General features: G+C 35.0%; 1 protein-coding gene across 2 annotated transcripts; it reads left to right on the top strand.

Annotated features, from left to right (window-relative positions):
• Positions 1–597: 597 nt before the first annotated feature.
• On the top strand, positions 598–16,118 carry LOC111189644 (deoxynucleoside triphosphate triphosphohydrolase SAMHD1). Of its 2 annotated transcripts, XM_049470231.1 has the most exons (22): positions 640–698; positions 1,157–1,240; positions 2,836–2,996; positions 3,100–3,218; positions 3,369–3,430; positions 3,678–3,836; positions 6,076–6,176; positions 6,293–6,401; positions 6,486–6,577; positions 7,721–7,806; positions 8,417–8,583; positions 8,757–8,840; positions 9,737–9,841; positions 9,951–10,060; positions 10,167–10,228; positions 10,511–10,650; positions 11,069–11,152; positions 11,781–11,866; positions 14,674–14,705; positions 15,005–15,150; positions 15,582–15,665; positions 15,802–16,118. In XM_049470231.1, exons 2-22 carry the CDS (start codon positions 1,178–1,180, stop codon positions 15,946–15,948), a joined length of 2,199 nt encoding a protein of 732 aa, XP_049326188.1. In that variant the 5' UTR covers positions 640–698; positions 1,157–1,177; the 3' UTR covers positions 15,949–16,118. The 2 variants fall into 2 exon arrangements, with proteins under 2 accessions (XP_049326187.1, XP_049326188.1); XM_049470230.1 differs by lacking the exon at positions 9,737–9,841 and having other exon boundaries at positions 598–698; positions 15,802–16,117.
• Positions 16,119–16,925: the final 807 nt, after the last annotated feature.

Here is a 16,925-nt window from a genome sequence, read left to right as displayed (position 1 = left end):
AGCTTAGACACAGAACCCAAATATGGACATACGAGGACCACAGAATAATGTACACCTGAAGTGGTCTAGAGAAATGAAATGATGTGTGTGTGCAGGAATACTCAACAAGACCTGTTTGTCTTTAACATTCAAATACACTTAATTGTCACCAGGATGTATCTATCCCAGTTAAAAAGAAATTTGACCCTCTACATATTTATCTGTGCACCATTAATTACAATAAGCCACTCCCCTTTAATTAAAGAAATGTTCATATTGAATGTGACAGTTACTAATAATGAACAATTCCAGAGCTCACTCTGCAATACAGTATAAAACTCTATCAAAAGAAATAAACAGTGTGCAGATTTTAATTAGCTTATGCAGTCTACTCTTGCTTTAAACAGCAATGTCTGTATTTTTATTGTACAAATTGTAAAAATTGCTTTATATATTTTTTCATACATTGCCTAGGATATAAGATATCAGCAAAAACTCAGCTTAGTGTCAACAGAAAATACTTTCTATTTAAGATGGGAAGACAATGGTACATAATGACTATGATAATTGAGTGGCACATGATCTTGATTTAAACTGGCAGAACCAGTTAATGCCATACAGTCATATAATTACCAGCATTGTTCCACACACTATTTATTTATCTTGTGGTCAGGGCACTTGGTCAGAAGACAGAAGAGCAGAAGGAATCAACGATCAAGGTGAGATCATTTTAAATATGATTTCATTTTTGCTTTGATATTCCAATATTGTATAATATAATGTAGTAATGTGCAGTGTAGTAGTAATGTGGATGCACAGTGAGTAAGTTATTACGATGAGTTATTACTATTGGTACTGCATTTTTTAGTAGCTTTAATAGTAGCTTTAATACTGCAGACCAATGAAACTATGAAAAGATTTAGGTTCATATCTAATAAATTTATGTGGTGCAATCTGTACCACAGAATGATTCTCTTTAAATACAGAGCCTACAATAAAAAAAAACTAGACAAATACTCCACCCAACTCAACATCTCAGAAGGGTATATAAACATTTGTGCAACATTTGCATAACAAAACTGGTCATGTGACCTCAAAACACTGCAAATTATGACAATGCCTGCTGTGTAAAAAACAGTTAAGAAAACATCAAACTATTTCTTTATCTTATTAACAGAACATTTACAGCATTAAGACAATGGCGCAGAGCAAATCACAAGATGAACAATCTACAACAAAGAAGGAGAAAGCAATCTACAAGGTGAGAGAACTGTGCACCAGATAATAGTAATAAATATTAAAATATTTAATAATTAATTAATTAACATCTCATAATGTCATTTCTCATAATTCATGGTAAATAAAGCTTTAAATTCATCATTTATATACACAGACTAGAACTGCAGGACTTGTAGCTACAGTTGTAAGATACACACTGTATATGATTGGAAATCATGCCACAGGTCTGTGTGGAGTTAATAGACCACTGAAGTTGTGCATCATTCTGTAGTCCTCGTATGGCTTCTGTGTCTAAGTGTTTTTTCCCCTATTGGGGAAAATGAATGGACTTTTCAAAAACTGGCCTCTATTACACTCTGTAGTAAATAAATATGTTTAGAACCTTGTATGTTTTATTCTGTGTACATTTTACTTTACTAATTTCAAGTTCCTTTAAGAGGACTCTTTTCAGCGCAACACCAGCCGATGCCAGCTGTATGTTTTCATATGTTTACGGCATATTATACCCAGCTGATTCAACTAATAAACTAACTGCCTGCTCTGAGGAGAGCTGAGTGTGTTATAGCAGGACATCCCTAACCCAGCAGCAAAGAATTACCCCAGAACCAGCTTTAAACGCTGAAGCACGTTTTACCAGTATAGCTGAGATGAGTGATAGTGGTGTGTTGGCTGTTCTACACGCTACTCTATCAGTATGAGCTTTAATTATACTGGTCCAACACCACGCTGGATATACTGACAGACCAGCTACAACAGCAAACTTAAAATGCATCATTTACTGCTGCTGGAGCTCCTCGTCCAGCCTGTTCATTTTTTCACAGCAGGTTAGTAATGTGGGTTACAGTGCAGGGGTTTGTTTATCTTATTAAGATTCTGATTAGGTTTATTATGCAGTGAAATAAATTAGCGATGTTTGGACTTTTTAGTACATTAAGCCACATTAAGATTTGTCCTTATAATAGCCTTTTTAAGAGGATCTATTGATTTTTAGGAGCAAAATGTACACAGAATAAAACTTACAGGGGTCTGAACATATTTATTTACCACAGAATGTGATAGAGGCCAGTTTTTGAAAAGCTCATTTATTTTTCCATAGACCAGAACCTCTTAGACACGAAACAAAATGACAACACGACTTCAGTAGTCTGTTACTTTCTATGGTCAGCCAAATATAGTTTTCACTAAGGCAACCTGGAGAATCTGCAGATATATTTTACCGATAACTTCAGCAAGGCACTACTGCACTTTACAACATATTAAATTATGGTCTAACTTCAGAAAATGAATCATGCTTAAATATAAACTGTAACTGGATAAATGAGAAATTGTTTATATGGAAATCAGAGTGGTCATGACACGAGATAATCTGTGAAGGAAACACCTCAGCATGCTAAAATAAATCTCTTCTACACGACTGTCCTTTGTAGAATAGAAGGATTCTCTTTGAATACAGCTGTAACTGACTGAAACATGAACCATGTATGATGCTTAACATTTTAATACTAACTAGTTGTAATGAAATTACTGAATAAATTCATGCTGAATAATGTTTTAGATGTGTTTGTAAGAGATACATTATTAGCATAATCGGATATTGGAGATTTGTTTTGATTGCAGGTCTTTAATGACTCTGTTCATGGCCACATTGAGATGCACCCTCTGCTGGTGAAGATAATAGACACTCCTGAGTTTCAGCGCTTGAAGAACATCAAACAACTTGGAGGAGGCTATTATGTCTATCCTGGAGCGTCTCACAATCGCTTTGAGCATTCCTTAGGGTAAAGTTCAGATACCTGACTGGCCCAATTCATATGTGTATGAGAAATGTGAACTTTACATATATCTGGGTAATAATAACAACATGTTTCTTATTTTTATTAGTGTGGCTCATCTGGCAGGGAAGCTTCTACAGAGTCTGAAAAAGAATCTGCCAGAGGGATTAGAGATAACACCCAATGATGAACTCTGTGTTCAGATTGCTGCACTGTGTCATGACCTGGGTGAGACTTGCATTATTCTGTATACAGACTGTAATGGCAAGCCCATTTATATAAAACCATTTATATCAAATATTTTTGTGGATTCAATTAATGTGAAAGAAATGCCAGTCCAGTCACATGCACACCATGTTTTATATTTGTGAAATAAAGGACACGGGCCGTTCTCTCATGCATTCGACATATTCATGAAGGACTTTGACTCAAGTTGGAAGGTATGGTGTTAAACTTCCTATCACATTTTACAAATATTAAACATCAATAGAATTATAGTATTCAGTTTACAATTTATTTTCTTCATCTATGGACCACTAAAGTTGTGTCCTATTCTGCATTCTGTGATAAATACATATGCTCAGAACCCTATACGTTCTGTTCTGTGTATATTTTCCTCCTAATCTTTATGTACCTGAATAATAACATGAGTACACAGCATGATCTTTGCTTGTTTTAATGGAATAGCATGAAGATGTATCAGTCAAGATGTTTAAACATCTTATTGAAGAAAATGGCATTAAAGAAATCATGGGAAAAGAAAATGAAAATTGGGACGCATTTTCTGAAGAGGATTTCATGTTCATCACAGAGCTTATTCAAGGGCCGAGTAATTCTGCTTCTGAGGTATTAGTGTTATCTTATTATTATTATTATTATTATCCTTTACATTGGTACTTGTATATCAATAATAGTCTGACAAGTATTAATTGCATGATTTACTCTTTAATGACCATTTAAGACCTTTTAATGCAAAGTGTATTGCCTTTGTTTTGTTAATGAGTTTTCATAGTTATGTATAGTTGGGTTTATAATTAAGAGCAGAAAAGATATTACTTAATTAGGGAATAATTATAGACTAATAACTAATAAGACATTCTGGTAAAGCTTTAAATGCAACCTTCATAAGTTTTAAAAGTCTTCAGCTTTTAAGTAGAATATCCGGTCATTTCCCTATTTAATGGTTCTTGGCGTATCATGCAGTCTAAGGTAGCTTCTGTTGTGCATTCTGAGGGTCCTAGTTTAGATATCTATAGGCAAACTTTTAATTGTGCAGCTGGATTTAGAGTGTGTCAGTGTGTCTTTGATATAGTGAGGGTGCAAAAAATACACCTTGCACAGCTCAAAACGGCAAAACACATTAACTAATTCTCTTTTTATTAAATCATGGATGTGTTTTGAGTGTAATGTAAAATAAACCCTTCAGTGTGCCGGGTGCACTCCGACTTTGGCACATTAATATCTTAACCGTTCAGTTTCAGTTAGTGGTGCATTGATGTTTTCCGCCGCCAAAATGGCAACATGAAAGAAATTTACCTGAATATATTGCATTTTCAGACCACCACGACCAACGGCATAAATATATTCCTAAATTCTGATGCTATTTTAACGGCAAGGTGTTTATTTATTTTATTATTAAAGATTATTTCTTACAACCAATAAAATCAGTGTATTAGAAATTTTGAATATTATATAAGATCAATTGGTACTTTCTGCAGTGTGCTAAGTCCTGCTGGAAAATAAAATCTACATCTCCATAAAAGTTGTCAGTAGCAGAGGGAAGCATGAAGTGCTGTAAGATTTTGTGGAAAAACAAAACTGCACTGACTTTAGACTTGATAATAAAACACAGTGGATCAACACCAGCAGATGACATGTCTCTCCAAACCATCAGAGTTGTCTCAGAGATTTAACCTGTCAGTTTCCACTGTGAGGAACATAGTAAGGAAATGGAAGAGCACAGGGACAGTTCTTGTTAAGCCCAGAAGTGGCAGGCCAAGAAAAATATCAGAAAGGCAGAGAAGAAGAATGGTGAGAACAGTCAAGGACAATCCACAGACCACCTCCAAAGAGCTGCAGCATCATCTTGCTGCAGATGGTGTCACTGTGCATCGGACAACAATACAGCACACTTTACACAAGGAGAAGCTGTATGGGAGAGTGATGCGAAAGAAGCCATTTCATTTCATTCATTCATTCATTTAATTTATGCAAAAACACCTCAGGCGACTCTTCTTTCACATCACTCTCCCATACAGCTTCTCCTTGTGCAAAGTGCGCTGTATTGTTGACTGATGCACAGTGACACTATTCAAATAAAAAAATATATAAGAGTGCCCATACTTTTGCACCGGTCAAATTTTGGTTTAATGCATATTGCACATTTTCTGTTAGTACAATAAACCTCATTTCAATCCTGAAATATTACTGTGTCCATCAGTTATTAGATATATCAAACTGAAAAGGCTGTTGCAAACACCCAAATATTTAGAACTAAAAATGGTTAAGATTACTAGGGGTGCCCAAACTTTTTCATATGACTCTATATAATATATATATTTCACATTTTGAACTAAATTACTGAAATAAAGTATATTTTTAAATATACTCAAATTTTTTGAGATGGCCCTGTAGTGTAGGGAACCACAAACTTGCATCCACCACCCGAACATCCATATATCTCCTCTTATCCTTTTGTGGAGGGAAACTCAGCCTTGAAGCTCCAGTGAAGAATACATGTTGGGTGCTGCAAGCTGTCAGGAAAGCTGAGGGAAGACTCAGCTACACTGGAGCTTCATATTTGAGCCATTTCTCTGGATAAGACCATCCTGGTGCTGGTTTTCCTCCAGAAAATGGTAAAAGCAAACATATGGAATTTTGGGTAGATGTTTCAAATTGAGCGTCTTTTCTCTGGAAGTAATATGGAGCTACACAACACAGACATACTGCACACTTTAACACAGGCAGGCCAGTTCATGACATTACTGCATTTGTTTTTTTTAATTTATTAAAACATATAATAAAATAAGAAAAATAGCATAAAACATAAACAGCAAAAAATAAAGCCATTATATGCCTTATTTAGTGGCCATATAAAGGAAGGGAGAAGAAGAAGGCTTTCTTGTATGACATTGTGGCCAATCACAGAAACGGAATTGACGTTGACAAAATGGACTATTTCACCAGGTGAGTTAAATTTTTTTTACTTTGTGTAAAACTGGCTTTTAATTTTATCAAAATTTAAGACTGACTACCAATATAAATAAAAAATATATATATCTTTTATGTTTATTCTTATACAGAGACTGCCACCACCTGGGCATGAAATGTAACTTCTCTCATGAACGTTTTATAACGTTTGCACGAGTTTGTGAAGAAAATGGAGAAACACAGATCTGCATGAGAGACAAGGTAATCTTTATTGCATGGAAAATGTGGTTTACAGTGACACGGGAAAACATTTATTTTACAATTTCTATTTTCTATCTTCATCAGGAAGCGATGAACATGTACGAGCTCTTTCATGTTCGCAACCTCCTTCACCACAATGCCTGCCAGCACAGGGTCGTAAAGGCAGTCGAACTTATGTAAGTTTATGATAACATAGTAATAATAAAAATAATATTAATAATAATTGTTATTTGAAAATGACTTTTTATTCAGGTACATTTACAGGCGCAATAAAATCATATTTGTGTAAACTCCTGTTTCTGATTGCATCCCCAATAGAGAAGCCCCTGAGAGTCTGCAATGGGCAGCTGTTTAGAGAGGAAATTAGAATTAATCCAAACTATAGGTGTAGAGGTGGGCGATAGCGTCAAAGAGATAAAGAATCCAAAAGACCTAGGATAGAATTTTGCCAAACATTGTGCACTCTGGGGGTGTCTCTCTCCGTACTGTGACGTGTCGACTCGAGGAAAGCACTGAGTGGGCGGGCCAGGCTGAGCCTACCTGCATAGTTACCTCTGGCCAGATTTTGTAACATTCCTCCTCTGTGTCTCTCTCTGTCGCGCTCGGCGTGACTTTAGTTGACGCCCGTTCTCGTTTTTCCGCCTGTTCTCGAGCTCCCCATCTCCTTATAAGGGCGTTTTTCCAAGGCTGCGTCCCAAATCAACAGCTGGAGCAACGGGACCGCGACCCTGACAACACGGGTTCGATCTCGCGTGAGGAGCGGTGTGTTTATTTATTTATTTTTACTTACCGCCTCTGCACCGATCTGATTGACTGAAGAGAGCGTTTGGTGAACTTACCCCACACGTGATTGGTCTGTGAGTTCACTGCGCTGCAAAGCACGTATACAATTAAATCCTTCTTAGTAGGTTTGGGTCCGCATCCGACAACGTTTGGGTTCGGACCCGGACCGCGGTTCTATGCTTTTTTTTTCTCTACCATGTTCTGCCTCACTCTTTTTCACTATACTCTATTGCACTCTTTTTCTCTACCATGTTCTGTCTCACTCTTCTTTGCTTTATCTTATTTTTCTTTATTCTTCCTCGCTCTGCCTCATTCTGCTTCAATCTTACACACTGTACTGCACTCTTTCACTCTACCATGTTCTGTCTCACTCTACTTCACTCTACTATACTCTACTGAGTTTGAGATTATTAGATGTTTGCATAAGGCTGGAATCTGCAAACCTAAGATCTCACAACAAACAGTCACGGAAATATGTGTCAATCTTTATGTTGTATTACTGCATGACTATAAAACCAGGTTAATTCTCTTTTCAGGATAATGGATGCTCTCAAAGAAGCCAATGATCACTTCGAGTTCAAAAAAGCAGCAATGGATCCTAAAAGATTTGTGGATCTCACAGGTTTTTGCTAAATTTTTTCTACTTGTATCAAGGATTTATGTCATGTCACCAGGAAGATGCAAATGTTTCACATTAAAAAAAAAAGCACAACCACATTACAATGTAAAACAGGAGCTGTAGCTAGGGCTGATCAAATCATAAAAAAAAAAAAATATTTAGAACCCATGACCCAATATCACTTATCTCTTTTCTCACAATAGAACGTGGATGTTAAAAGTGAAACGTTTTAGATGTATCATGAAAAAGTTAGTGTTACTTACAAAAATCGGCTGCAACAGAAGAATTTTACAACTAAGGAAAATTTGTATAAAAAGAGTATGTTAGAGAAGCAGAGTATCTCAGAAACAAAGATGGGCCTAATGTTGAGTAAAGAATTATTGCACACTTTCTGTGCATTTAATTTCTCAAATATCTCTAGGTTCGTCTGCTATACGATATATTTAATTGAAATTGCTGATCCAAACAACCAATGATCTATGGAGGAAAATCATGAACATAATCAGGGGCGCCCAACCGTTATTATATCACTATATATTAGAGACACGTTCCTGCAAAATTTGTAATTTGTATGTACTGCAGTAAAAAATTCTGTTCTGTATTCTGTTTATAGATGACATTCTTCAGAAAATTCTGCACACTCCAGAAAAAAGCACAAAAGTTGAAAAAGCCCAGAAAATCATTAAAAGATTATTAAAACGTGACTTGTACAAGTTCCTTGGTGCAAAAACATTTCAGCCTCAGGAGCTGAAACACTTAACCAGTGATGAAGAGAGGAAGGTACTTTTTTCTGTTACTAATTTTGTTTTACATACATTTTTGTCAGAAATTTGTTAAAAAAAAAAAAACACTAGCAGTGTCTTTCATCGCAATTTTATTTCCTTTCATATTTTGTTTTACAAAATGTTAAACTACCTGAAATGAAACTGATATCATCACTGTTTTGCAATTAGAAAGTGCTGAAGACCTGGCTAGGAAAGATCCAGACACCAGAAGTTGGTTCTCAGAGACTCAAGCTCGAGTACTTTAAGGAGGTGGTAAGTTCAATAAAACACACACTTCCACCGCAGAAGTCTTTAAGCAGTTACATATGAAACAGAAACTACAGTTACTACATTTCAATACGTGTTAGCCGTAAGTGTTAACTGTGGAATAAGTAGATTATTTAGAAATAACAAGTAATAATCTCTTGCAAAATGTTGCAATGCTAAATGTTAAACGTCTTAAAATCTTGAAAATGAATAACAATAATATTGCTTTATATGACTAGCCGACCAGTATTAAAAGAATTCCAAAACACTAAATCTCTAAAATAAGTAAAATACGTTTTCTAAAAGTTCCGCTTGGCATCACATCAATCTCATAATTTAAATCAAATCACAACAAAATCACCTTAAAATAATAAGCGCTCTTTGAAAAAGTTTTTTTTTTCTTCACATGAGCAGCTTAATTATTTCTGTCCACTTTTAAGCATCTCTTTGAAGTTATTATCAAGTTATTATCTCTTTAAAGTTTATTATCAAGCGTAAGGGTTTTCAATCATGCCTATGTGAAGATTGTGTAATTTGTTTAATGTTAATAGCCTACTGATTTTAGACAGTGTTTTCAACGTGTGGGTCAGCCCATTCGGCTGAAGTTTTACTGCTAGTGGACACGTAACCATTCACATACCATGCACTATAAAATACTAGACTCAAGTTAAGGTCAAGGAAGGTCAAGTTATACAGGCAGCATTTCTTAAGTGTAATTCAAAAACAAATGATGAAAATCACAAATGATACATAATCAAATGCCAAATCACTTGAAATACAATGAGCATGTAAATTATGTGACCAAAATGGAAACACAATGACAGTAGCACTTGAATCACTGGTACTTGAATTTAACTTTACCTATTGATTACTAAATCATTAATAACAGTGTCTCATTACAGCAAATCAAATTTAATTACGGGATGAAGGACAAGAATCCAATTGATTCTCTCAGATTCTACAGGAAATACGATCCAAACACACCAATAAAACTCTCCAAACATGAGGTACAGGAAAAGTTTTAATAACGATTCTAATACGTCATAGAATCACTGCGGTATATTTTCAAACCCTTTCTGAATAAACTTTTTGCATCTGAATGTTATCTCTTGGCAGGTCTCGCACCTCCTTCCTGAGAAATTTGCTGAAACCAAAGTCATGCTTTTCTACAAGGGTGAAGACAAAGATGTTGAGAAACTGGCCAAAAGGGAAATCAAATACTTCTGGTAAGATCTACAACAGAGCCAACAGATTAATTAAATATTTTAGTTTATCCTTTAATTTAATACCCCCAACCCCTTCACCTGAACACAAATGCTTTAATCTATCCAGGAATGACTTGGACATCTTCTCCTCTGCCATAAAGAACTCAAGGACCTACATGGATTTCACAGGTTCACTCTCTCTGTCTCTCTGAAATCAGAATATATGTTACCCTGGGTTGTATTAAAAAAGTTATCCATTACTACCACAAGCACAAATACCAACTGCAATAATTTTACACTCAAAATGTGATATGAATATAATTAATTTACTTCTTATTGACACATTTTTAGATAAACAATTTGATAATGTTTTTCTAATTTAACCCGTAATAGAACCAGCTTGCTCTCAGGTTTTTCTTATACCTGTAATGTTTTGTAGATTTTATATTTAGTATTTTTCTGTTTTACAAGACTTTTCAAAACTGTTGGAGAAAAAGATGGTGACCGCGCAGGAAATCTGTGAAGTATTTTCAAACCAGGGCTTCTACAGATTCATTGCGGAGGAAACATTCAAGCCAAAACTGGAACTTGTGGACAACTCTGAGTTGCAGGTTAGTCACTTATAATAACGTGACAGCTTTTTGTGTTTCGTTGTTTTTGTCTGGATCCAATCAACAGGACATCTAATAGAGACATTAGTATTAACTGTTTGGTTGCTGGAAAGATAGTTCATAGCAAAGAAATGATAAAACCCACAGATTTTACAGGTTTACAAAAGCAAAACACTTTAATATTAGTGGCAAATCATTAATAAACTACAACTATATTTTAATCAGAAGAAACAGTAATGCACATCATTTGCATTGGCATATTTTTACATTGTTTTATGACTGTTCAGCTGAAGAGAATTTGAAAATGTTGTCTTACATATGGTCCTACATGATTTTATAACTGAAAATTCAGTTCTCTTAATCAAAATTTGTATATAACATGACATAAGATTATTTTCCCACAATTTTGTATTCCCAGAAAGCTCTGGAGGCATGGTTGGAAGAACTCGAGCAACAAGCTGGTCGTCAGAAGATTGTTCAAAGTGCAAAGGATTTTGAATTGGTGCGTTTAGTAATATATATACTTGTACAGAAGGAGGAATCATTTACATCCTTTTGTGACTGAATTTGGCTCTGCAGCTGTGAACAGCTATAAAAGTCTGTTTTGTTGGTTACAGCACAGCACCAGAGTTTCTAATAGTACCATATCGAGTACAGAATCTACAAAATCAAAACTTTCTACATTTTAGTACAACAAGCAAATAAATTACTACATTTATATATAAATAACTTTACAATTTGCAAGTTCAAACAAAGAACATACTTCTAAATGAACCAGTTTTATGTCTTCATATTATTGAATTCAATAATGCAAATAAAAATACAGGTGAAAAAAAACTGAAGGTAATTTACATCCAAATAGATTATAAAACAAAATGCTGCAAAAAAGAAAACATTTTTCCAAACATTATATGGAAGTGCAAGTGTGACACCATGTAAAGGGTACTTTTGTTTTAAACATTGAAGTTAATGTGTAAAGATAAAAAATATTCACTATGACTTCTGAAATAAAAGAGATGCTGATGAGTGGTGCTGTATTTGATATTATTTTGAAGTGAAGGACTTATTTATTACCCATGTGCACATATCACTATCTATTTTACTGACATATTTAAATTCTGTCTCTATAGGTCCCGTACACACCTCCCGAATCTGACTCCTCTAATCTCTATCTGAAGTACAAGGGACTGTTCAGAGAGGATCTCGACAAATTCTGGTAAACTGAACTGATGAGGTTACGAGAAGATATTCTAGGCCTTCATCTGCAAAAAAAAATGATTCTTCTTAGACTGAATTTCATGTAGTGGAGGTCATGGTAAATAACAATTTAAATCCATCTTATGCTGATTTTGTAAGTTTGCCCACTGACATGAACAGTCTACAATTTTAAGGGTAGGGTAATTTTAACAGTGAGAGATTTAGCATTTTGCAGAGAGAAATACGTATTTAATCCCCTACCAACCATTAAGAGTTCTGGCTCCAGGCCAGTTAGACGTTCCTAATCAACTTGTTACCTGCATTAAAGACCGCTGTCTTAAATTATCACCTGTAAAAAACTCCTGTCCACAGACTCAATTAATCAGTCAGACTCTAGCCGCTACAACATGGGCAAGACCTAAGAGCTTTCTCAGGATGTCAGGGACAAAATCATAGACCTGCACACAGCTGGAATTGGCTACAAACCCATAAGTAAGACACTGGGTGAGAAGGAGACAACTGTTGGGCAATAGTAAGAAAATAAAAGAAAGACAAAATGACTGTCAATCAACATCGATCTGGGGCTTCACCTCATGGTGTATCCTTGATCATTAGGAAGGTGAAAGATCAGCCTAAAATTACATGGGGGGTAGAGGCCGACCGATCGATCGGCCAGCCGATTTAATCGGCCGATTTTTGTTATTTTTTTATCAAGCGGCATCGGCCGATTTTCTTATTTGGCCGCGCCGATTTTAATCCGGCACATCTGCGGGCAGCTACTTGGAACGCAGCGCAAGGAGCAAGACTTTCAACGGGTAAGGCATCCATTTTTACAATCCAGTGTCCCAAAGTCTATATTTTCTCTCATGATTAGTAATCTGTGATGTTGCTTCATTTACTGAAAAAGAATAGAATTTCAACTGCATCGGTGTTGTAGCATTTCTCTCCAAACGAAACTATGCTTAGCGTTGATGGCAGGAGTGCATTTGGAATGCGCCCTGACTATGCAAGGCAAGCCCTATCTATAAGCTCTAGTATAAAATAACTGACGTCTCTTCTTCAGAAACGAAAATCTAAGTAAATAAAATCAAATTAACACTTGATATTTTCAGTATTTAAATTATTTTTAGACGAAATGAAAAAGGGCAGGACTAAAACTGTTTAAGGATATTCGCAGCATCAGCTGCGCTGAAATAATAATTACTGGTTAGTCAGGATTATTAGAGGACTGTACTTCTCCTTATATATAAATAAGCTTTATTGTAAACGAATTAATAAAACAAATAGTTTCTAAAATAATGGAGTTAAAATAAAACATCTCTTTTTCCTTCACTACAAACAGACATTAAATCATGCCGCCTCCTGCTGTTCTGCTGTAAAACTCACCCGTTTAAAGCGGTTTGCGCTGTTAGATATTAAATGAAACGATAAGCAGAATTTTCTGTTTTGTCGGGTTCTACTTTAGAACCCCCTCCAGACTTTTCTGATAAAAGCTCATTTTATCCTGAACCTATAAAGTCCGCGCTCTTCAGCTTTCTCAACTCATTTTCCGCTCACGCACCGAACCTCCAGTACATCTGATGAGACGCGTTTCTCTGGCTAAGGAGCTCATTTGAAGAAGAAAAAAAAAACAGATAAAGCTATATTTAAATTACAGCACCTGTCTGTTTTTGCATTATTTATAAGTTTATTCTTAATTTAAACGTCACCCATTTTTGTAAAATAATAGCTGCAGCCCTAATGTGAACATTTTATAACATTGTCCTCCCATGTCCATTCGTTTTCAACTGCATGGAGTTGAAGAAGAAATGAGCTTTGCCGTTTTGGAGTAACTATCTAAAGTTGTCACATTATGGAAGTCTTCTTGCACTCTGTTAAACATATTAAAATGAATAATTAATAGACTAACAGACTGCAACAAGTCATACATTTGTTAATTAGTAGGCCCCTACAGTAAATTTTATATAATAGCCAACATAATATTTCTACTATAAACATGAATATATAGTGTATATAGAACATATGTTATATAATGAATAAAATAAAATGTTATGGATAATACAATCTAAATAAAATTTATATTTTTTTTATTAACATATAGTGATATAGTAACATTAAAGTCACTATAAAATGCTAACCTTATTTTCAATAAATTGTGTGAAGTTTACAACTGTTGTGCCTCCTCTTACTAGTATGATTTTAAGCATGCCAAATAAGTATAATACGATAGCATATCGGCCCTAAAAATCGGCAGGTCACATCGGCCATCGGCTGACTCTGACCACTAATGATCGGTATCGGCATCGGCCTTAGAAAAACCCATATCGGTCGGTCTCTAATGGGGGGTTTGTAAAGATTTAGAGATGATCTGCAAAGAGGATTGAGTCTTGTTTGTCAGATGGATCAAATACTTATTTCCCTCTGCAAAATACAAATACATTTATATAATTTATACAATTATATTTTCTGGATTTTTTTTGTTGATGTTTTATCTCTCACTGTTAACCTACCCTTAACCTGGAAGATTCTCCAACTCCTTAAATAAGTTCTCAAGATGCTGAGCTCTTGGTAACTTTTTCCCCCCACTGTGCGCTCCAACTCAGCGGTTTGGTTCTACTACATAGCAGCGTACGTGTTCCTTCATAGCTTTTAAGTATTTAATAATAAACTACAATGTAGTAAATAATACAAACAAAGAACAAATGTTTTCTTGTGCATAATATTTTTTTTATCTGAAACTGTACTAAACATTATGAATGTTAAAATATCATTATCTACTTTTTGTCTCCATCATTTAAAAATGTTTTTGTTCTTTGATGTTTCCAGGCAAATTGTGGGCCTTGGACCCTCTGCTTCAGGTAAAAAAGAATCTTTTGTGTGCTTTTGTGGATCTTACAGATTCTTCCTTAATCTCTCTTTCAAAAAGAACATACAGTACACTGGGCTCTCTGGAAAAGTTATCCCGGTTATCAGCCTGACATTAAATAGCAACTGCAAAAATTAAAGCCACATAAATACAAGCAAAACTTTATCCAGACGTATACACGAATTAAATATTCTTCACCCTGAAAAGCCTGAAATACATTCAAACCTGGCTTATTACCAAACCATATTATTTAAAATTTATTGATAACAGTTCTATATTTCTGTTTTACAGATTACAGTTTCAGGGAATTCCTATGCTTATACCTCGTAATAGCAAAGGAAGTGACTGTGAGACTTTTAAGACAAGGCTACTTCCTCATTGATGAGAAAGCACTGGAGACTGATAAACTGACACGTTTGGACGATAGGAAATGGACGGTAAGTCAACCTATTTTCTACTTGATTGTGATAAAGCGTCAGCCTTTTCAGCTTTCTTCTCTCTAGACAAATGCTCTATGTTGTTAAAAATATGCTAAATGTTCACTTTTAGTTAAAAGAGAAAGCTAAAAGACGATTTTTCAAGTCTTTTTCATGATGGGTGCGCTGTTTTTAACAAATATGTTAGGAGGCCATATATCTTTTCCTTTTACTTCTTATATTAAAGGCTGTACTCACACCCAATCGTGCACATTTCCTCCTTACAGCCTGATTTTTTAAAATAATATTTTAAATGGAATTTACATGCACTTCAGACAAAATAAAAAGCTATGTATCTGTATAGAACTGTGGTGGTTTTAGCAGGGTTTCTTTAAAATTAAATGTACATAAGTGTCCACAAAACATTTTTCTTATTACCTTTTTACTTCTAGACACTGCTGGAGAACTGGTTGAAAGACATCCAGAAACAAGCGCAACGCCAGCAGTTCAGGTTTACTGCAAATAACTTCAAAGTGGTAAGTGCAGTAACACACACACACAAAATCATTTATACCATTTGATGTAGCTGAATTTGGTACTGCAGCACATAACCTTAATATAGTTTTTGTTCATAAATTTGTTTATAACCTTAAAAAATGCATTTCTTTGTAGGTATCGTACCATCTGCCTTGCCAAACTGAAATCAGTAAAGTCATGCTTTTCTACAAGGGACTCACTGAAGATGATGTCGAAAAATTGTGGGAGCAAGTGCGAAAAGTGCGAGAAGCTCCACCTGCCAAAAAGGCAAAGCGCTCATAAAAAAACTGAGAGGAAATACAGAAATATACACAATATACAAATATAAAAAATCTTACAAGAAATCTCAAGGCTTGGGTTGTACAACTATTTTTATCTACCTTTATTTCATATAAACAATGACACATTATCGTAACATTTACTTTACATTTAAATTACAATTAAATTTACTTTTTCATTAGTTTTATTCTTATTGGCATATAGCCAATAGGCATATAGCATATATACATTTGTAAAGCTAATGCCAATTTTTTCCAACAAAACTAAACTCCACACAAGTTTCCAGCTTGTACAAAGTAAGGGAGATTCTCATCAGTGATTGAAAACGACTGACCCTATACAGCAGTGGTTCTCATTGTAGTAATAGTCTAACATTTTAGACTATTTACCACCCACAATCAAACTACAAAGCCAAAGTTCCACCTAAAAAATGTGCATTGTAATTACACTTTCAGATATCATTATCCTGATGTCAATGTGAAACACAATAAATTAATGACATTAAAATGTATATTTTTAACAGAAATGCTGCAAAAAGACTTTCCCATGAAGTTCTTGACATTTGGAGAAAATTAAGTTTTTATCGACAGTGACAATTTAGTCTCCAAATGAAATCTGGGAAATTCTTAAAACCCAGGGATTTGGACATTCTCTGGTACCCACATTCTCATATAATCATCAAAAACATTTATTTGGAGGTGTACCACCTTTGTGTGCTTCACATACCACCAGTGTTACACGTACAACATTTGAGAACCACTGCTATAGGGGGTAAAATGACTCTGCCCTGCTCTCCCAGAACTGTCTAATACGTTTGTGCTCCCAGATGTATGGGGGACATCATCAACTAGCTGGCATGGAGATTTCAGCCCTCATTAGATGGAAACCTGCATCATGTTTTTCTGGGACTATATAATTTATTTCTTATGAATTTGATCTCAATTTAATCAAGTTCATGTTATTTCTTGTTTCCATTTGAT

Source organism: Astyanax mexicanus, chromosome 22 (assembly GCF_023375975.1).
Source record: "Astyanax mexicanus isolate ESR-SI-001 chromosome 22, AstMex3_surface, whole genome shotgun sequence".
Taxonomy (NCBI): Eukaryota; Metazoa; Chordata; class Actinopteri; order Characiformes; family Acestrorhamphidae; genus Astyanax; species Astyanax mexicanus.
Note: the sequence above shows the minus strand (reverse complement) of the source record. Positions and strands in the feature narration are given on the sequence as shown.

Coding starts and splice junctions, on each gene's coding strand:
- LOC111189644 (XM_049470231.1), top strand. CDS start 1,178: ATGGCGCAGAGCAAATCACAAGATGAACAATCTACAACAAAGAAGGAG. Junction 6,402..6,485: donor AGATCTGCATGAGAGACAAG/GTAATCTTTATT, acceptor TATCTTCATCAG/GAAGCGATGAACATGTACGA. Junction 6,578..7,720: donor GTAAAGGCAGTCGAACTTAT/GTAAGTTTATGA, acceptor TTCTCTTTTCAG/GATAATGGATGCTCTCAAAG.